The 23,258-nt window shown below is 30.9% G+C and overlaps 1 protein-coding gene across 12 annotated transcripts in view; it reads right to left on the bottom strand.

Annotated features, from left to right (window-relative positions):
- The window catches only part of LOC124431831, a 58,084-nt gene that overhangs the window by 4,718 nt on the left and 30,108 nt on the right, over nucleotides 1-23,258 (bottom strand). For 2 of the 12 annotated variants that reach the window (XR_006944141.1, XM_046980171.1), the window contains exons 2-18: nucleotides 23,006-23,079; nucleotides 18,745-19,058; nucleotides 13,549-13,848; nucleotides 10,581-10,769; nucleotides 9,978-10,488; nucleotides 9,680-9,913; nucleotides 9,296-9,598; nucleotides 9,029-9,163; nucleotides 7,841-8,580; nucleotides 7,479-7,668; nucleotides 6,938-7,243; nucleotides 5,865-5,901; nucleotides 4,933-5,075; nucleotides 1,589-1,918; nucleotides 1,179-1,184; nucleotides 665-1,099; nucleotides 84-557 (exon numbers count right to left, since the gene is read on the bottom strand). Coding sequence is in view for 11 of the 12 variants with exons in the window: in XM_046980171.1 (XP_046836127.1) it covers nucleotides 84-557; nucleotides 665-1,099; nucleotides 1,179-1,184; nucleotides 1,589-1,918; nucleotides 4,933-5,075; nucleotides 5,865-5,901; nucleotides 6,938-7,243; nucleotides 7,479-7,668; nucleotides 7,841-8,580; nucleotides 9,029-9,163; nucleotides 9,296-9,598; nucleotides 9,680-9,913; nucleotides 9,978-10,488; nucleotides 10,581-10,769; nucleotides 13,549-13,848; nucleotides 18,745-19,058; nucleotides 23,006-23,056 (4,698 nt within the window). In the remaining variant the exon portion in view is untranslated. The other 10 variants (XM_046980208.1, XM_046980193.1, XM_046980177.1 and 7 more) reach the window with 10 other exon arrangements.

Here is a 23,258-nt window from a genome sequence, read left to right as displayed (position 1 = left end):
TAAGAACAAATATCATTATGTCTACTACGGATTTGTATACATGTAATTACGAGATATTACATAATCATTTCGTTCATACTTACTTCACCGACAGAGGTGGCAAGAAGATTAACGATCTTTTCATGTGGTACAGCAACAACACTCTGATTGTTAATTTCGATTATTCTATGACCTACTCTTACTCCCCCTCTTTCTGCGATACCACCTCTTAACAAACTGCATATCACCCCATTCTGTACACTAAATCCTAACTGATACTTCGTATCAGGTCTCTTGATTTTCACTTCAACAACGGGTGCACATGGTACGACAGTTAACTTTACGACCGTTTGATTTTTTGAGTTCTTTATATATGTCTGACATGTTGATAGAGGTAAGCCAACTAACGACACGCCATTAATTGCTATTATTTGATCACCAATATTCAATTGCCCACAACGAGCAGCAGCACCAGCTGGTGCTAGATTAGCTATAACTACAGTTGGCAGCATAGAGCCCCATCCAGATTCAACTATTACTACACCAAGAATTTCACCTTTTGCTTTTGGTACAACCACCTAAGAACAAATCAATTATATTTTCTTAAACATAAAATAATTTTTTTTTTCTTTTCCTTTTAAACAAATATAGAGGAATGTAAACATAAAAGAATTTCATTGATTACCTCTTTCTGCATTTCCTTTTTTGCGAACATTTGCAACTCATCGCCAAATATCTCCTGCGAATTAAGTACTTCTTGATAATCCATTTCTTTAACAAAACTATGATCTTCTATTCCATTTGCTTTTAGGAACTCCATGTAAGCTACTTGAAATGCTTGTCCGATACTTTGTGCAATAAACTGAGCTTCTTCACTTTCAAAAACGTGACAGATCATTTTAGGAGTCCTGTTTATCTTGGGGGCTTCTTCCATCTCATGCGGTACGAATCGTCTTCGGGCCATGAGAACGACCAAGTCACCGATATCTGCTATGTACGAGATTGTTCGTAAAGCATGGTCCATCATAATTTCTTTCAAATCAGTGTTAAGGACCATAATTTTTTCTGTTGAAATAAATAGGTCGACTTCGGTACTGGGTTGAGTTTCTCCATCTGGTGCCTAAATAAAATCAAAGATATTTTTGAGACACACAAGTATTTTCTAGAAACGTATGACATCCCTTATAAAATGTACGTACCAATGCCTATTGCAAGAAGCAGCATGTTAAATAAAGTAAAAAGAAAAACAACAATTTATTATTAACATTTTATAAAAGGGCTGTTGAATGAAAAATATTATACATTCCAATGCACGTTATTATCAGGCACTGATTTAAAGCGAATAATGCATACAGTTGAAATTAATATATTGTATATTATTTGTGAAGATCCCATAAACCTGAGAGTTTAAATGTGTAATTTTGTTAGAGTATCTTAAAATTCAATGTAACGCTCCATTTATTGGTTGGTAAGAATTAAAGAGAATATATATAAAGGAAATATATTTCGCACATTGATTGATATCATATTTTTTTGGAAAGATCAAACTAAGAAACATCTTTCCAAAAGATAATTAATACAAATAGAGGTACATTTGGGTAAGGCGGACCTTTATTTTAGTCACAGCCTCTTCCACCATGTGATTCTTAAGGCGCTTACGCCGTTTACGTCCCCCTTCCTCTTCCACCTCCACCGACCCAAGAAATTGTAGTCTGAAAACGGTTGTGGGGCCCAAGGAGCCACTGATCGGGGCCAGTTTTGGTTGGGCGGCTATTGTGTGTGTCTCGGACTGGCCCCCACCAGAAGCACTCCCTATAAGTTCTTCGCTTGAGTCACATTCGTCTTCCTCTAGGCTTCCTTGTGAAGTAATGCTGCAGCGGCCGTAACCATGCTGCCCCCCATAGTTTAAGAGCGTAGCCTGCATTGGCACTGGCCCATCCTTCCGTTACGCGCACGCCAAACAAACAAACAAACAGAGGCTCTGCTAGTCACATTGCCACGCACCACCAACAAAACAAGGCAAAAGAGCCAAAGTTATTGGAATCTGAGTTGCTGTTTACATCTCTATTTATAATAATAATAATTTATATATATGTATATATATATATACTCTGTATATATGTGCAAGATTTTAAATGTATTTAATACATTTAAATTAAATTAAAAGGGCTTTTAATATAAGCATGCGTACTTTAAATTGACTTTCTAAGAATTATCGAATCAGGTTTATGTATTATTATCTATTGATACACAAATATATAAATGCTTGATGTTGATATTATGAATGGAATATGTATGTATATATATATGATAGTGCAGAATTTATACGGTATTTATGTGTGCTTAAATTTCCATGAATGATTAACAATTAGCAACCCAGAATTCCAAATTTTAGGGTTTGGTAATGTCCATAAGCAATGTGGTTTCTATAATTATTCAACATAAAGAATTATCATTACGTTTTACGATGAATAATTAAAGAATAAAAGCAATCAAGGATATGATATTTATTATATGTAATGAAATCTAATATTAGCATTATAGAAATATATTATTATGGTATAAATTACTCATTTATAAATTGATTAATAAATGAGTATGGATTACGAGCAGAGATATAATATCAATTTATAAATCCTTTCATTGATCCAGAAACAAATCCAAGGTTTATAGATAAAGATTTCTTTAAGTAGTTTTGTAAGAGTATAAACATATACAGGAAAATCAAAAATTATTGGCACTTGAGATATCTTGTTTGTTCTTTGTTATATTTAAAATCATTTTAAATGAACAATATACAAGATTTTTTAAAACCTGTATATGGTCTTGGTGTTTTTTTTTTTTTTTTTTTATTTTTTTTTTTTTTATATGCCAAAGTATTCTATAATTCCCTCTCTCTCTCCCTTTCCCTCTCTCTCCTCCCCCCTCTCTCTCTCACTCTTTCTCTCTCATGCAAGTTTTATTGAAAAAATATTTCAATAAAATTAAAAATAAATAAGATATTCCAAGTGACAAAAATTACAGATCCACCATGTACAAAAGTTATAGTCTAATAAGGAGTGCAAGCTATCAAGTGGCTACTGATCATATACACTAATGAGAAGCAAACAATACAGCCTAACTATTTAATATAAACGGAGCAATCTAAATACTTAAGAAATAAGAAAAATGCAAAAGATTGAGCTACTTTCACTTATAACAAAAAAAAATATATATATAATCTACTATGTTCTATTAAGTTATATAGAACAAAAATTAATTAATTTTACTTTTTGTTTAATACAATAATACTTTGGATGTAATACAATTCCTTTTTCTTTTTAAAAGAGCAGTAATCACCTGCTTTAATCACTGCTGTAGCATGAAAAATACAAAGTAATAAAGTACGCATCATGTAGGCAAAAGTTTTGTGAAGTAACATATTTTGTGCATAAAGCATACTTCATTATATGCATAACATATAGAAAAAAAAACGAATATAGAGCAAGCAAATATAGAAAGATATCCGCAGAGAGACCGACAAACAGACACATCAAGTTACACCGAGAAGATGACAGTGTTCGGTGGTCAGGTGGTGGTGTTGGTGATGTGAGGAAGGGGGCGCTACACTGAAACATTCAGGCCTTTTTGCACACTGGCCAGTTCACAATTATTAAGATTATTCATATAAAATAGATATTGTATACGTATAAGTATACATATATAAGTATACATAATAGCCAATATCTGGACATAGTTTTTTGTGAAGTATTTACTTTATATCTTCAATAAAGTTATAAAGTTATTTTCACTTTTATAAACTAATGAATTATTTATTTTAATAGCAATAATCTTTTATTCTTCAATTATCTAATGATTTGATTAATTTATTGTACAATTTTCATATAGATTTGAAAGTCAATTGTCCAAACATTGACTTTTAATTTTCAAAGAACCTAAGAGTGGAAGGAAAGATTTTACTGTAAGATATTTTACTACATATATATATATGTATATATCGATAATTTCTTTTAAATATAAGCTACGTCAGTATATGTGCATTGTTTCCTTAATAAGAAAAATATACCTTGAATAATTATCAAGGAGATAGTGATGGAAAAGAGTATAGAGATAGAATGGATGTATGTGAACAAATTTTATGTATTAAAATATTTTGGCATATATAAACTATGGCAGTGCACATAATGCAACACTGAGTCACATTTATTTTCACAGTATTCTTTCCTGCAAAAAACTCTCAGGTTTAACTACCTAAAGACTCAGTATTTTAACCATTTGAGGTAAATATTTTAATATATCTATTGGCATACTTAAGAATAAAAGCATAATATTGTTAAGAGCAATAAGAAAAAAAATTTGTTTTTCTTACAGTAAGCTTATTACAATATTATAACAGTAGGGAAAGCCTGGCCTAACTGTATTAAAAGACCATTTCTCTGAAAAATCCTCAAAAAGTTAAAAGTATTAACACTGAGGTACATTATTACAGTTAAAAATATTGCACTGTTATTGATCATAAATTAAGTTGCAAATTAAATCTTATAAAGCATTCAGAGCATGCTGCTATAATTTTAGATCATCATAATTCATTGTGTAACACTAATGGCAATCCTAATATATGTATATAATCTGTTTTATACTGTCTATATAACAATTATGCTATTATACTTATTCTTATATTTCCAATACACTTTACACGTTTGGATTCCTATAGTATTTATTATTATCTTATTTAACTATGTAAAATGTTAATATAAGAAATTAAAAATGGCCCTTTAAGAGATATAGTATGAATAATTTCATAATATTATCAATCTATTATTAAATAATTTTATTTCTAATATAATACTTTGCATTGGGAATATAAATTTAATTAAATTAATTATTATTTGATATTAAAGATCTTTAATGCATATGTGATATGTATTTATGCATATATCAATATATACATACCTTTATTCGAGAAACAGCTTCTTCTGCTTGACACATTCTAGTTGATTTTGTTGGTTGACCCTCGCATACTAATTGTGTAGATCCTAAGTATCTTGCTCTGAATAATACACCTTCGATCAACACTGAAGGATCGTCCAATAATGCTGAAATTTCCACAGAAATAGACCATTTAGAATTTGTACTATCTTTTGCGTTAAGTTTTGCACTAGATCTTGCACTACATAATCTACCAAATGCAACTAAGTATTCATCAGTACAATGAATTAATTTGAATGATGATAATAAACTACTATCTGATAAAACTTCCATTTGATTAACATTGTTTGTTAAAGCCATTTAAATAATGTTTTAATATTGTGTTATGAATTGAAGCAATGGAAATATATTTTTTACACTTCTTATGTATTTTTTAAACAAAAATCTATACATTTTAACAAATTCTCTTAACAACAGATTATATATGGTAAGTGTGTGAAATAAATATATCATTGAATATAATCCACTTATCAATTGATGAAATATCTTATCAAAGATTTTGTAAATATGTTGTAGATTATCTAAAATGACTACTCGTAATGTAATATGTCTCTTGCACATTTGAAACAATATTGATAATTCAGTTGACATTTATCTTCTTCAATAAATTTGTTTTGCTCATCAAAATAGCAAAAAATGCATACATATATATATATATATATATATATATATATATATATATATATTATTTAAATAAAAAGTATTTAATAACGAATACATATTGAAACACATACCATATGTACCATGATGAATTGATGAAAGTTCATCAATTATACACATTTGAATAAGCAGCAATTAAAGAAAGAAAAATATATCATTAACATATTTTGTTGAACAAAGAATGTGAATGTTATATTTTCATATAAATGAAGAATTATAGGAATATATAATATTACCTTCTTTATTTCGACTTTTCTTCTTTCCTTCTTTATCCTGTAAAATATAAAAGTGTACAATGCACATAATAATCATTCAAAGAATATTATTAAAACATGTTGAAATCTAGATTTGACTATAATACTCACATAATATAATCATCTAAAGCTTTTATTATAAATGCCGATCATGCAATGTTTGCAATTAAATAAAAAATTATTGTAACGTTATATAATTAAAATATTGTAAATATTTCTCAATTAACAACTATTGTAATAAAATATTTTTTGTTGTCATAGATTATTGAAATATTTTCCTAACAAGCAAAAAGAAAAGGAAAAAAAAAAAAAGAAAAAAAAAAAAACAACTAAAAAAACTCTATCATTGTAAAAGATTCATAAAATAATCCCTTAATCTTAGTATATATAATACTCTAATAAAATAAATTTATGTATGAATAAAATGATCATCAGATAATGATTATAATTATATTTACAATCATAACACACAAGCAAGCTCTTAGCTAGAAATGTGATATGTACACTGCATTCTTCAAATAGATAAGACATGTACTGATAACAGAAGAAAAAAAAAAAAAGAATAAGCTTATTGTAGGCAAAGGCAATAAGGAAATATAAATTATGGAGAAGTTTGGTTTGCATTGAAATTAATAGGAAATGTTTACTATCAGGCATAGATATATCTCTCAGCTTAAATATTATAAATTCTTTTTAATCCATATCTTATATATGTGAATATTATTTAGATTAAATATCATCATTATCAAAGTTTTTTATATCATATATATGTGTATATATATATATATCCTTTCTCTAAAAGGACATAAATAAAATCGTTACGCTTAATGATATTTTTATGTATTCAATTCTTAATTCTATTTAAGCTGACGAGATTGTTTTATAGACAACAATTGAAGAATTTTATAAAGACGAATATATATCAGAAGAGATCTAGTTATCTGTAACATTATGACAGATCGTGCATCAACAAGTGCTATCTTATCACTGCCCATTAAATGTATCATTTACTACATTCTAAAAGAGACCCAAGTGAGAGAACATTGAAAGGGCACCTTTTTCACCTTGTTGCTGGATTCCTTCAGACTCTGGGGAGACGAGGGAGAATTTTTGACTGGGGTCTTCGGCGGACTTGTTGCAGGTTGCGTAGGGGTAGTTACTTCGCGTTCAGAAGGTGATGATTGAATAACAGATACTACAGGAGGTGGAGAAATGGAAGTAGACGTAGATGGCAAAGGTTCGGACGGTGCTAGCGTTTCTATAGGAGTAACACTTAAGGTTTTAGGAGGGGTTTGCTTAGGAGTTGCGATTTTTGCACTCATTGGTGGTAACATTGTCCTAGTCTTAGGCTTCCGCCACCCCTGCATAATACCAAGACAACATTAATAGGACACCAATACCTCTTGTCAAATCGCGCAGTTAAAGAAATAATTATATATACCAAATTTTAATCAAGTAATCAACGTGTGTTAATAATGGATTGACTATGCATTCCAAAATATATATATATATATATATATTTATTACGAATATATTATCATTGTTATTTGTATACGAATATAAAATTAGGAACAAAAAAAAAACTAAATCCCTTACTTTATCATCATAAAATCCTTGATCATCAGTTCTTTGTTGTCCTAATAATCGATCAGTCTCAAGATCAGTATCTGCTTCTTCTTCGTCTGGACCTTCTTCAATTTCTACGTCCGCTTCATCACCTGCTCGTCGAGCTTCCGAATCCTCGCTATTACTTTCCATACATATTCTCCGCCTGGAATCCAATATACTACATCTTAGTTAGATGCACTCGCACAAAAAGTGAAGATCGTATGGGTATTCCAAAAGTATATAAATCCAATGTAAATATTCAATGAAATAAATTAAATCTACGGGTAAACCACACTATTGGAATACCCTCTTGCAAAAAAAAAAAAAAAAAAAAAAAAAAATAGAAATACCTTGGTATCCAAATAGGACTAACACTTGGTTCTGGTGGTTCTTCAGATGGCGATTTAACAGGAAGTGTTTTAGTTCTTTGTAATGCCATTCTAATATCTTTAATAGCTGCTTCTACCTCACCACCTATTTCCAAATTGACACTTTGTCTACCTTGAGGTGCCGGTGGTGGAGGTGTACCCAAAGGATCTAATCCATCAAGTTGTAACTCATTGGTCTCATATGAGTTTTCCTTTTTCGCAATAAATAAATCAGGTGACGATGTTTTCAACGTATGTAAAATATCCTTTGTGACATTTAAACTCACATCTTTGCCAGATTCATTTTCAGTTCCTAACATGTCATTGCGCGTCCTTTGAATGATTTCTTTCTCTATTTCATTTATTTGCCGTTTCATAAGCATTACCGTTGGATTATTATTATCTGTGTCACTGGCATGTCCACTTGATAAACCGTCTTCCAATACAGGCATACTCGTATAGATTCTAAGAGAATCCGAATTATTTCCTAAATCTCCAACTGAACCAAGTAAACCACTGGCCGGCATTAATTCATTATCCATCATCATTAGAGAAACTTCGCTATCTAAATCTCCGCAATTGCTGTCGCAGTCAGTTGTTTCAGGACTTAAAGTAAAATTACGTGAGTGGCCAACCTGTAAGCCAACTTCTGTCTCTCCAAGGTCTTCACTGCTTCCAGTGCCTACTGAGAGATCCAAAAAATTGTTTTCATGTTCGCCAGTCTAAAAAAAAAAAAACAGAAAAAAGAAAATAAAGTAACACAATTATTCATTAAATTAGTGTACATTTAAATATGTAAATACTAATGTAAATACTTTGCAATTGAAATTATTGATATATATATATATATATATATATATATATATATATATATATATATAAAGATGTATATATATACAGAATAGTATGATTAAAAATATACTCTTACTTTGAACTTGTTAAACATTAGACCAATATATAAATTAAACATATAAATCACTTTTTATAAAAGAATATCTTAACTAATATTATCCACTGTAAATTAATAATATTAATTTACTAAATGATTTAGTAAATTAGTTAAAATAAATATTGATACCCATATTCTTGTAATGTTAGGAAATTGTATAGAAGGCATTTTTTTTCTTTTTCCCCCTCCCACTTTTTTTTATAAATAAATATAGTATTTACGTTTTGAGGAAAATCAGGTCTCTGCTTTTTTGGTGATTCGTGTACCATAACCTCCTCAGTTGGGGGTGGACCACTAGCTAAACGCTGACCTACATATGCACTTCCTCCTTGTCTTCGCAGTTCATAATCCAAGTCCTTGTAAAATTATTAAAAATAATTTTAATTAATATTCTACATTAATGATAAAAATTAATCCAAGTAGTTTAAGTATGAAATATATTGATATAAATTTTTCAATATATATTATATAATAAATCAAATACTCACTTGGAATGGAAACGATTCAATGCTATTTTCTTTCTCTTTGGATGGAGGTGGACATTTGAAAAATTCTTCTAATACTTTTCGAGTTTCAGAAAATTCATATAAGTAATCAAAAGTACTACCACCTGGTGATACAAGACTACTTATATTGTCAGTAGGTAAAGCTGGTGGTTTCAATGAATCTTCTTCCTCATCCTCAATTTTAGGAGACGATGGTGAAACATTTATCGATTGATCTTCCGTGTGAGCTATGGTTGTTTCTATCACAGGTTTTTCTACAATAATTTCAGCAGAGGTATCCTCCTTCTTTAATAAATGGATCATATAAGAAGATATTAGTTGTGCATATAATAAGATAAGAAAAAAATTATTCGTTTATTAATATACCTCTTTATGATTGGGTGTTGTTGGTAATACTCTTTGTGGAAAGCCAGGTCTTGGTGTCATGTATACAGAGGGTGATGACAACAAACTAGGAAGTTGTGGATTTTCACGAACGCCATAACGTCTTGGACTTCCTGAATACTGTGCGATTGGTAGTTCTCCTATTACTCTTGCTACTTTATGATTACGCTCTGGCGAAGGTGAATCTATTTCACAATCACTTGCTGTTGTTACGACCTAAAAAGTAACAATTGTTTTTGTTTACATATAGAAATTATTTAAATTATATCGAATATAATACCTTAAAGAATTCAGATGTATTATGGTGATATGCTGTTGTAGGACTTGGTGTACTACCAACGCTAGAACTTGGTGGTTCAGGAGGAATACGACCTCTCTGTTGATCTTCTGTTTCCAAATCTATATTTGTTGTAGTAACTTGAGTCGTATTATTTGATGCTAAATCCAAACGCAGACCTTGCCAATTATCATCTATATCATCGAACACCACCACTTCACCATCACTAACAATAGCCATACTTCTTGCTGGTGTAGTGTGGTTTGATTGATAATCTACACAGTTCTTTGGTAATCCATAATCCAGATCAGTAATACTTTTAGGTACACTGTATTCTACATTATTGCTATTTAAAATCGAATCATAATTAATAATACAATTGCTACGATTACTTTTAGGAGAATCGTAATCAAGGATAGACTTAGTAGGATTACGTCGTACTGAGTGCACCTCAGATGAGAATACAGTTTCTGTAACCTCTCGGTTCGTACGTTGTTTCCTTGTTTCACCACATCTGTAAAACGTGAAATAAATAATAAAACGATGAAATAATATATGCCAGTTAATAACTTCTAAATTATAGAATGTCAAAAAATAAATATTTACCGGCTTCGTAATTCCCAAATAGTTTGTGTGCTCGGAGACTTATTATTTTTCTTAATGGATAATTTGTTGTCTGCTTGAGTATCCTCGTTATTTAATGAATTCGATGCAGCGTTAAAGCGAGATTTCCTTGCTGCTACTTTTCCTCGGCTTTGAGAGAAAACTTCTCGACCACCAGCAATTTCTATGATTCTAAACAAAAATAAAAATAATAATTAACGTTTATATTTAAATCCTTATAATATATTATTTTTTTGAATTTATATTAAAAAGTACTTTTGATTGAAAATATTTCTCTATAGATTAATACAATTTGTTATGAAATTCAATATGTTACAATATGCATTATTTATTACTTTATACAATACACAATAATAATTCAAACGTTATCGTCATAAAGCATGGATAATGTCATTTCTATAAACAAACATCGATGATTCAAATGTCAGAGAAACTAACCGCAAAACGTCACATCAAATGTAAGCGTTTTACATTCCTCCTTTGTTAGAACATATTATTTCTCTTTCTCTCTCTCTCTTTCTCTCTCTCTCTCTTTTTTTCTCTTTCTCTCTCTCTCTCTCTCTCTCTCTCTCTAAACATCTATATTCATCAACGTAAAATGTTTATTATACATTTTCTGAACGAAATACCATAAGGTTCATTCGTTTTATCATCGTTAGATCGAATAATTTTATATTAAGAAAAAAGAAGGAAGGAGGAATGAAAAAAAGAAAGAAAAAAAGATATAAACATCATAATTAATTACCGATGAGAGCTAATAATGAAGATTTAATTTTTCTTTCTTTTTTTTTTTTTTTTCTTTTTTTGCTTAAAAAGATATAAAGTTTTTGATGTTTAATCAAAATGATTCTTACAACGTCCACTTGGTTGCGCTCCCGTCGAACTCGAGAGTAAAAGAACTTTTTAATCCAACGTTTTGATCACGCTAGAGAAGAAGAAACGCGTAATCCCAATCAAGGCGTTGTAATATTTTTATAAACCATTTTAAGTTTGCTCTCATTAGAAAGAAAAAAAGAAGGAAAGAATGAAAGAACGAAAAAAAGAAATGAAGGGGGCGAAAAAAAATTTACATATGCAATTGATATACCATTGCTTTTTCTTAAAATAGGTCAAACGTTTTTACGTCACCTGTGTATGTACGGCGATCGATTAAACGAGTTATCGAACAGTAACAAGAGAAGATCGGTAGAATTTTAAACGATATTTCCGTTTGAATATTACTATTGTACGAATATAAAAACAAATCGAAAGTAACATTGAATATTTCACTTGGTTTAATATACCAGTCGACGACAGTGCTCTCGAAATACATATACAAAATTTGAAATACACGTACGGAATATAATTTTTCCAATAATTAAAATCACGATAGAATGCGCATTTGAACGTTCTACGAACTACGATATATATATATATATATATATGATTCCATTTTTAAATTCGATAAACCTAAACGCGCAAACGAGTGAGTTAATTGTTGAACGGTTAAAAAAAAAAAAAACAAAAGAAAGAACAAAACATAGTTAAAAGGAAAGAAAAAAAAAGTTGAAAAAGTAAGGGGAAAGGGGGACGGGGGGAAGAAGGAAAAAGAGAAAAAGAAAGAATTAAATCATACCTGGGTAAATCCGACAAAGATGGGGGCGTTGAGTGTAAATTAAAAGCGATGTGCCTTGAAAAATCTGTTTAAGCTACGCGCTCTGTTCTAGACAGGCTTGGTAATTACAAAGAAAGTTACTGCGAATTTGTGATAAGCGTTTATAACACACCACCTAACGCACAACACAGAGAGAAACAACGCCACGTTACCACCTTTCTTTTTCTTTTTTTTTTTTGGTATTTATTTTCTTTTTATTTATCTTTCTTTCTTTCTTTCTTTTTTTTTCGCGTTTTTAATATTACAACTCGGCCAAGAAAAAAGGCGATACCTAAAACATTTTTTTCTTTCTTTTATTTTTCTTTTCTTTCTCTTTTTCTTTTTCTTATGAACGCGTATCTCGATATAATTTGCAAATTGACCGAACCTTTTATTATACAAATGTTGATTGTGTGTATGACCGATTGCATCTACTTTAAATTCACGAGCCGTCGATAATAACGGGATAACAAGTGTGCCGCGGTAAACCGCAATCAGTTGATTATACTTTGAAAGAGAATCAAAACTTCTTTTACCTGGACTGTACGAAACGCACAAGTGACATCATAGATCAACGTTATTAAGCGACATCATTAAAAACGACAATTTTGAAATTTCGCGCTATTAGTGAATTTGTAATATTTTATTTAAATCTTTTCCATCATTTTTCTTTTTCTTTTTTTTTTTCTTTTCTTTTTTCGCACGAACGAACATCGCCATAAAGGATGACGACGATCCCTTTGCGCTCGGCTCATTTTTCTTTTTAAGGTTAAGTACAGAACGTTCGAAAAGTTCGAACCTCGTATACGTAACGCATACAACAAAATGGCGTCGGAACTAGGCGCCAATTACGAATATCATTTATACCATCTCGTACACGTAAAGTTTCTCAACGTTTTGAACAAACTGTACGCTCTTCTTTGATTACACAAGACGTACATTCCTAGTAAAAAAAATTATCCGAATTATCAAATTTCTTCAAAAGTACATCCGTATACCTTTTTACGTTATACGCTCGAGTTGCTTACGTCGCATTGTTCCTTTGTAACATATACAACACATATATATATATCTAAAAAGAGGTTAGATGATATTATTTTGTGAGAAAAAAATATATATATATGTATTTAATTTATAAATATATAAAAATATATATATATATTCTTTTTATTCTTATGCAAAGTATATATTATATAGTATAATATATTTATATACTACATAGATATATATTTATATAGAGTATATAAAAAAATATTATATTTTTAATTATATATAATATATAAACTAATGTGTTAAGAAAATGATAGAAAATATTACCTGGAGTTTCGTAATTTGTAGCTGCGATCTCCCTTAGCGGAGGTCAAAATATAAACGGGACTTTCCTCGGGTCCGCTGTCCTCTTGTTGCGATTGCGTCTGATGATCGCTACCCGCCAGGCTCCCATATTGAGGTGCATCCTCGCTTCGTCCCGATGCCGAAGACGAGCTCGAGGATAATGGCTTCTTCGTAGACGTACCGATTGGTAGTTGGCCCTCGGCACCATAACCGGCCACCACGCTCGCCGTCCTACGGGACAGCGAAGCTGATTTTTTTCTGCCATTCGCTCGTTTCCTATACCTATGAACGTAACTTCGAACTCTTAACAATCATCCATCGTTTGAAACGATTCGGATTGATTATAAGCCTCACTTATACAACACACATAAAGCGTATCTTTCTTTCTTTTTTTTTTCCAAACGACACAACACCATTATGATGATTAACATAAAAAAAAAAAAAAAAAACAAAAAAAATGAAGATCACACGGCGGATTTATTTTAAAAAATATTATGGAACACGACCAATTATCTTCCTTCCATTCTCCCTCTTTTCTTACTTCTTTTTTATTATTATTGCTATCCTTTTTTTCTTCTACTTTCGGTTTTTTTCTCCTACTCTCTGCCTCCCTCTCTTTCTCTCTCTTTTTTTTTTTTTCTTTTTACTGTTTAATTATTACACTCGATGTACTTTCTTCAATCGTCGTAAAGGAAGTGCTTTTAACGAGCAACAACACCAATTGCCAATTTACTCCGTCGATAATGGGGGAGAGAGTCGGTGGCGGGGTGGATTAGTGGGGGGAGGGGAGCTATTATTGGTACACGTGCCACCGCAATCGAACGTGAGAATAACGCGCATTCGATGGGCGCGTTTGTAATACGAAGAGAAAGAAAAACCATTATACTCTTTTATATAAATCGATTCTGAGATTAATATTTTTTTTCCATCCTCCTATCTCTTCTTCCTCCTCTTCTTTTTTTCCTTTTCTTCTTTCCTTTTCCTCTCTTTTTTCTTTAAATAAAAACTTTAAATTAGACGCCCGTTTCTTCAGGTCCTTCGAAAATATAAAAATTCACTAACTAACCTGACTAACCTAAAAATAGAAAAAAAAAAAAAGGAAAAAAAAAATTAACAACTACGAGAGATAATCGGACTAAATTTAGCCAATATTATCTTCTTCGTTGTTTATCGTTCTTTAATCTCCGTTTATTTATCCGATATCAGACACCGGCAAACGTTCACGTATTTTAAACCAATTCAAGGACATACTGGGCGAGCTATAAGTTCTCGTTACAAAAATCGCGATTAATCTTTTTCGAGACATTATTACATTAATTTCTTTTCTTTTCTTTTCTTTTCTTTTCTTTTCTTTTCCTTTTCTTTTTCTTCGCAAAATTAACAGCTTGTAAAACTGCAAGTTTAATTAAAAAGATCTAAAAAAGAAAAAGAGAAGAAAAAAAGATTGATTTTTCAAAATTGCTTCAAAACTTTTGGCCAATCCTGTACGAAGGCATGTAAGTAAGTACACATGTACGTACGTACGTAATTTGGTCACAGCAAATTACATGTACATACATGTTGAAAGTATACGTGTAGGTTATATAATTATACCTATACACGCTAATATTGTGTTAATCATTAATTACAAGTATATATTCGTTAAACAATTTTTTCAAGATGTAATTGAATGAAATGAAATTAAAAAAAAAAAAAAAAAAAAAAATTGATAGAATGTTCCACAGAGGGAAATTAAAAATCAACGATTTCTTTTTTGTACTACAAAAAATATTCGACGCGTACAAATTATAGAACTCTTTTTTTTTCTCCTTTTTGCTCCTAACAAATGAGATATTCGATTAGCCTTTAATTTATAATCAAGTTATCTATAAAAACGTATACATACAATGACGAGAATTTGTACATATTTATTCTTCAAAGAGAGAGAGAGAGATAGAGAGAAAGTAGGTAGTTATTTTTTAGCTGTACTCTGTGTTTTATAATAAAATCTACGTTTAAATGAAACGTGGTAGAGGATATTTTAATCACTATTTGCGATATGTGTCGATCGCGACGATTCCAATTGGGAAATTCGGAAAATTGCTCAGATATATTATCAGAGTTATGAGAGATGATATCGAAGGTAGGAAAAAAAAGTATAAAAAAAAAAAAAAAGAAATAATGATAAAGAAATCAATAAAAATAAAAAGAAGAAAAAGGAAAAAAAAAGGAAGCAAAGGATGGAAAAAAAAGAGGAAGGAAGAGGAGTGAAAAGGGAAGAAAAAATTAAAACAAAGGAAATAAAAAATATGCGAATGCTACGCGAAATATGTTGTTGGAATACCCTCCTGACCAGAAAGTAGAATGGAGAATGAATGAGTCAGTCAGTGAATGAGTGGAGTTGAGAAAGAGAGAGAGAGAGAGAGAGAAAGAGATGTCGACATTGATTATATTTCTTACGATGTGACGATCGCGCTAAAAGTTCACTCACGTTCATCAGGGACCTGGAACGGGAATTGATGAAAACTTGTTATCGAAGATTGGAAAAAGCGAAACATAACGAAGCGGGTTCCATAGGTTATATGCGGAATTCGTATTCCTCGAGGAAGAGATTTCGTTTTATTCCGTTCCGTTCCGTTCCGTCCCGTTATGCATATCATTCTCCCCTTATTGAAAAGCGCGCGCATAATTTGAAATATTGAATCGTTATTACATAATATATATATGTTTGTGATTATCAGATTTTTATTGGTAATATTATTTATTTCTTTTTTATTTGTTTCCCTTTCTTCTCCTATTTTCTTTTTCGTTTCTCTTTTATTTCTTTTTCTTTTTCTTTTCTTTTTCCTTTTTTGTTATGAACTATGACATTAGCATACTTACGTATATTTATATATATATCTTCTCAGTTTTATTTCTCATTTTATTCCCCTGAACCATTAATTAAACTTCACATCCGAAGCTTTTCATGTTTAAATATAAATTATGTTGATATATAATATTACTATAATATGTATATATATATATATATATATATATATATATATATATATATATATATATATATATATATGTGTATATATATATAGCAATAATATTAATACTAATATTATACTGATACGGTATAATATATTTTTTTATATTGTACAATATTAATAATATAATATTACAATGCTATAATTGTCTTATATAATTTTCTTTATAAAAAGAGAGCAAAAGTTAGGTTATATAAAAATTTTAATTATTATTTGATTATATAAAAATTTGTAAACGTTAAAAAAAAAAAAAAAGGAAGGAAAAAAAGAAAAGAAAACAAAATTTAATATTACGTTCGTCCATGAAGTGTTAAGAATGCTTTGCATAAATCTTCAAATGTTTTGAGAATATAAGAAGTGAAAGAGAGAGAGAGAGAGAGAGAGAGAGAGAGAGAGAGAGAGAGAAAGAGAGAGAGAGAGAGATAAAAGAAACCGCATAGAGAACCGACATTTTGTTCGCTCGGACGAACGCGCGAAATTCGTATCAAAGATCCTTTTGAGAACGGGTAAGCGGAAGAACGGGACAGAAAGAACGTTTCCACGAAAGCGCGTGTCCCGTTTTCCATTGTAATCCTAAAATCCTCGAGTGAAAACAAACGGCATGGCGTGGTATGGCATGGCAGCGGCTTATCGCCCTACTCCTACAACATATTTTGCATAATCTTGCGGTTATGGTAATCAGGCTTTTCAAGCTATCCGCCTGACCGTAATTATTCGTCAATTTTCTAATTTTTTCTCCGTAATTCCTTTTCCTCCTTCTTACATCTTTTCTCTTTTTTCTTTTTTCTTTTCTATCCTTTTTTTTTTTTTTTTTTTTTTTTTTAATCATCCTTTCGCCTTTATTTATTTATTTATTTTCTTGTTTTCATTGTCTCTCGAAAAAATATATCGCCTGATTTTAATAATTATATTAAATCTAAACTGTGTCTAAATTTAATTATTATAAATTTTCTTATTAATAAATATTATAATATATATATATATATATATATATTTTTAATATCTAATATCTTGATTATGGATATATCATGTTATGTTATGTGAAGAATTAAAAAGAAAAATAATGCGAAAAAAAGAAGAAGAAAAAAGTTGGAAAAAACAAATTATACTGAGGAACTTTGAAAATTTTTAAATACGTAAGTATATATATATATATACATATATGTATACATATTCATACACATATATATATATATATATATATATATACACGTATGTGCATGTAACAAAAGGTAAACATATAGATGATATTAAAACGAAGAGAAAAAAATTTCTAGTTTTTTTCTTTCTCTCGAAGGAGGGAGAAAAATAATGTGGAGTTTCTTGCCCGAGGGTAAACGAGAGACCGGCAAAAAGAAAATAATGGAAAGATAAAAGGAAGGAAGATGGTTTAGGAGGAAGGATACGATTCGAGAAAAAGATGGAAAGGGGTAGAAAAGAAAAGAAGAAAAAACAAAAAAGAAAAAAAAAAAGAAAAAAAAGGAAGATGAAAAAAAATTGAGGAAGAAGGACGAAGGTAACAGAGGGACGACTTACGTAGAAAAGAAAATAATAAGGGTAGAATTAAATGGAAAATTATGATAGAAAACGAGAAAGAAAAAGTGAGAGAGAGAGAGAGAGAGAGAGAGAGAGAGAGAGAGATGAATCCAATTTCGAGCGAAACTGTTTTCGATTTGGTGAAATGTAAGATGGTCCAAAAGTTCCTAGATTATTTTAAAAACCAATTAATCCTTCCTCGTAACGTTTTAGGTAAACTTTCTCTCCTTTTTCTCTCTTTCTCTTTCTCCCTCTCTCTTTTGTTCTTTTATCTTTTTCTTTCACCATATTGTAAAACTAGCTCGTAAAATAAAACAAGCTTAACTTGCAAGCTCGAAAAGTCACAAAAAAGGTGTAATCGATTTTTATAAAAAAAAAAAAAAAAGAAAAGAAAAAAAGAAAAAAAACGTTTAAGAACTTTACGATTCAACTAGGGACTTTAAAAACCTCATCCTTGTACTTAAATCCTTGTTCGTTCGTTTCTTTTTTCTCTTTATGTCAATGAAAGAATATTTTATTTATTACGTTCCGTTTCGTCTCTTCTTTTTCTTACTTCGTCGTTTCTTTTCTTTTCTCTTGTATCTTTTTTCCCTCTCTTTTTCCATTTCTCAATTTGGATGTAACTTGCCTGTCGGAGGTGTCGCGTTCAAGGTCGATCATGTCGTCAGATATGACAGAAACAAGATTTGTAGGAGGGGTGGTTTCGTTAGCAGAAACGGCAATCGTGACGGTGGAGGACGTGGTGATGGTGGTAACAGAGGCGGGCTCCGTTTGGCAAGGGTTGTTGTCATGCGGCTGACTATTCTGCGTGGAGCCCCCCGGGGGCGGGGGTGGGCCGCCCCTAGGCCGGCATTTTGGAAAAAGTCGGTTTAAGTCCGCGTTCTCCAAGATCAGGCTTGTCATCGCCACGTAACGTTCATGTCCCTTAGGAGTATGTCCATTCTGGAAAATTAATAGAAAAGAAAAAAAAAAAAAGACAAACAACGATTAATAGAGACGACACAGGACAAATATAATTTATTTATACAATAATTATCTTTTGACAAATAATAAATACAATTATAATATTTATTAATATCTTTTACGTAATGTATTTATAGTATATTTCCATTTGAAAGTATTCAATGAAAATGAAATATATTTATCCGATTGATATTTGGCAAATAATTTCAAGATAATCGAGAAGATAATTTAATAGAAAAAAAGAAAGAAAGAAAGAAAGAAAGAAAAAAATATATGTAAATATATTTCAGATCAAACTTTCTAAAGATAATAATTTTAAAAATTTTTGCGTAAATTTTTGTGTAAAACATTGCGTTTGCTTTTAATTTCCCCGATGGGTATAAATCATTTAAAGAGAAATAAATATATCTACGATCGATGAAAAAGACGAGAAATAAGGGATATGCGTCACTTCAAAAAATCTTTCTCTATATATACCTAAGTGAGAATGTATATAGATATACATTTTATTATTATTATTATTATTATTATTATTATTATTATTATTATCATCATCATTTTTAATTTCTTAATTAATATCCCACTTGGCTCGTTAAACGTTGATTCGACTGTTCGCTTGCTTGGACTTAATCCGTTCCGGGTGGAGATCAATTGGAGAACCATCGATGGGTGCTACGATGGGTGCCACGATGGGTGCCACGATGGGTTGCACGCCGTGGCGCACCAGTTTTAAAGGCAAAAAGGAATCGATACAGTGGATTCAGCGGAAAAGTTGATCCGACGATAGAGAATGAAAACCCCCGTCGAAATTGGTTATCAATTAAACGCTTTGTTACGTAATTGCTTCAGTTCGAGAAATCAAACGCTTTAGAGTGAAAACTACCACCCTCCCAACCCTACCCCACCCCACCCCTCTCACCTTTCCCCGCACCCATGCTTCCTCATCCCTTTTTTATACTTAATCATCCGTTCGATCGGGATAAGAACTGAATTTCTGGATTTAAAGTCGGATCATTATTGTATTAGACTAATACCTTAATTCCTTGTATTCGCGGATCGGTCGATTGAATTTCTTATAATTCAAAGAGAAAAAAGACATATATATATATATATATATATATATATATATATATACAGAGTGTCCCAAATGAAAAATGTCCATCAAGATTTATTATAAAATCTGATGATTTCTTTTTTCTTTCTTTTGTTTTTTTTTTTTCGAAAAGTGACAGAGACAGTTTTCAATTTTGTTTACGAAAGGAACAGCTTTTTGTTGGATAAAATTCATCCGCTTTGGTGTTCAGCTTACCCCTTACCCTCCCGCCTGACCTATCCCTAAGGGGAGAAGAAGGTTGATACTAGCCCTTCTTACAAAAATCTTAAACAGAAATAGAAATCAAATGGCGTAATGTTCGAAAAGACTTTTAATATTCTTTGAAATGGTATCATTTCTTTCTTTTTTTCTTTTTATCCTTCAATCAATATTTTCCGAGAAAATTCGTTTATAGAAGTTTTCTTTCTTTCTTTCTTCCTTTTTTCTTTTTCTTTTTTTTTTTTTTGTATTAGGTACAACAAAGTGCAAATTCAGTTTGGAAAGCAACTTTAGTTTTATTAAATTTTCAAAATGTCTATCCTTCGATCTTCATACAGTAATAAAACCTTTGCTCGTTTTATTACTGTAAAAACCTTACGTTTCTGTCTATCTATCTATCTATCTATCTATCTATCTATCTGTTTGTTTGTTTGTCCGTCTATGCGGATAGATAAATAGAAAATTCGACGTTTGAATACCAATTTTAAAAAATGAGAAAAATGAAAGAAGAAAAAAGAAAGAGAAAAAAACAGAAAAAAATCTAAAGGAAAAATATGTGCCTTTAGTAATCTATTTGTTCGAGTGCAACGATATCGACGAAATACCGAAGAGAAGAACAGAGAAATAGATAGATAGATAGATAGATAGATAGATAGATAGAGAGGGAGAGAGAGAGAGAGAGAGAGAGATAACGAGAGAAAGAGAAAGAGAGAAAAAGGGAGGAGAGAATTGCAAAGACGGTGGTGCACAAAGCGTTCAACATTAATAAATTCCCTGGTTGCTTTTCTTTTCATCATATTGCAAAGCAATTAAAAGCCAACTTCTACCGAATACGAACGAATATATAATAATAATAAACGTTGAAAAGTATAAGTTGCATTCGTATTTACTTGCTTTTAGCGTTATACAATTCCATTATGAGAAGAATGTCTATCGATTTCTTTCCCTCCTCCATTCCCCCCCTCCCCTCCCCTCCCCGCCCAGTCGCTCCGTTCTGCTCCCGCTCCTCTCCTCACTTCTCCTCAACACTCTATTTTTCCGGAGTACCCCCGACGAATTTAAATCAACTTTAACTTTATCCACGGCGTGTTATTTCGAACGAGCCTGACGACCATCGCCGTTCCTGGTTGCTATCGATTCGCTTATATGTATTTTTCGACGACTGTTGAAGACCCGATCACGTTTAAATTTCATTTCTGATGATCTTTTAACGGAACAAGGTTTTTTTTTTTTGAACAAATTATCCAACGAAAGAAAAAAGAAATAGAAAGAAATAGACAGAAAGAAAGAATAAAAAGAAAGAGAGAAAAAAAAGCAGAAGTAAAAGAAGAAGAAGAAGAGGAAGAAGAGGGAAATAAAGAGAACGAAAAAAAAAAAATATAAGAACATTAATTCTTTGTCATTACTTATAAGAGAGAATAACAGGATGAGGCCAAAAATTTCCTAAGGGATATTGAGGATCGATTATTGGTGATTTGGTAATTTGATTTGGTGAAGAAAGAAATTACGCTAAAAAAAAAATAAAAAAAAAAAGAAAAAAAAAAAAAAAAGAAAGAAAGAAAAAGAAAAAAGAAAAGACAATAAATAATTAATTTTTAAAATGACCTAGAGAACTTTTGGCTCATCCTGCGATATGAATAACCGAATGACGAATATAAATTCGATATATTATGCGCAGAAAATTGAGATAAAAAAAAATTAAATAAATAAATAAATAATTAATAATTGGAAGATAAAAATTTATAATCAGAATAAATTTATAATCATATGATTAATCAATGATATTTGAATAACAAGAATATATTAAATATATACAATATTGGCACGAATAAATGTAATACGTAATAATATATCTATACATATATTTAATTAATTTAACATTATAAGAATCGATCTAATGAATCGATGAAAACTTAATAACGTCATTGAAATTTTACAATCCGTATATTTAGATAATTCACGAACGATATTATCGTTAAACTCGAGCATACTTTTAGTCGTAGTATGAGGTAAGAGGAAGGGGGAGGTTGCTTTGAAAAAAAAAAAAAAAAAAAAAAAAAAAAAAAAAAAAAAAAAAAAAAAAAAGAAAAAAAAGAAAAAAAAGAAAAAAAAGAAATTAAAAAAAAAAAAAAGAAAGAAAATCCCCAGAGAAAAGAGCAAGAGATCTAATGTTAGACGCTGTGTTTGATGATGTCACTTGACGAGAGCAATTAAGGGTATTATTACTAACATCGAAAGGTCCTCGTGTGTGTCGGGGTTCGTCGAGTGCCATTTCTTTCTGCATATCTTTACGAGAGGAAGCAAAAGCCGAAGCAGAAGAAGAAAAAGAAAAAGAAGAAGAAGAAGAAGAAGAGGAAGAAGTAAGAAGTAAGAAGTATAAGAAGGAAAAAAAGCAAAAAAGCAAAAGAAGAAGAAGAAGAAGAAGGAAAGAAGAAGTGGAAATAAGATGGCGTTAGGCGTAAAAAAGAAAAGAGTGTGAGCGGTGGTAGCGGTTTGAAAGGAGTGACAAAAAATTCTTACATCGTTCGCTAATGAGACCGTACGCTAGTAGCCTTACCGGAGGATTATACCTACACCCTCTCCTCGGCATCTCCTAACCCTTCATAGTACTTGCCTCTTCTCGCACACGTTTCATTTGCGGCGAGCACGAAAGCGAGTACTTCATACGTTGGCCCACCTTCAAAGAAGCTAAAGTGTAAGAAAGAGATAGATAGATAGATGGATGGATGGATAGATAAAGAGAGAGAGAGAGAGAGAGAGAGAGAGAGAAAGAGAGAGAAAGAAAGAGAGTAGTATAGCCTGAGCATATAAGCGAAAGTTGGGTAGGTGAGGGACCACCATCGTCCATTTCTCTTTTGTCAACGGCT

Source organism: Vespa crabro, chromosome 1 (genome assembly GCF_910589235.1).
Source record: "Vespa crabro chromosome 1, iyVesCrab1.2, whole genome shotgun sequence".
Lineage (NCBI taxonomy): Eukaryota > Metazoa > Arthropoda > Insecta > Hymenoptera > Vespidae > Vespa > Vespa crabro.
The sequence above is the reverse complement of the archived record's forward strand: the minus strand, read 5'-3'. Positions and strand labels throughout refer to the sequence as shown.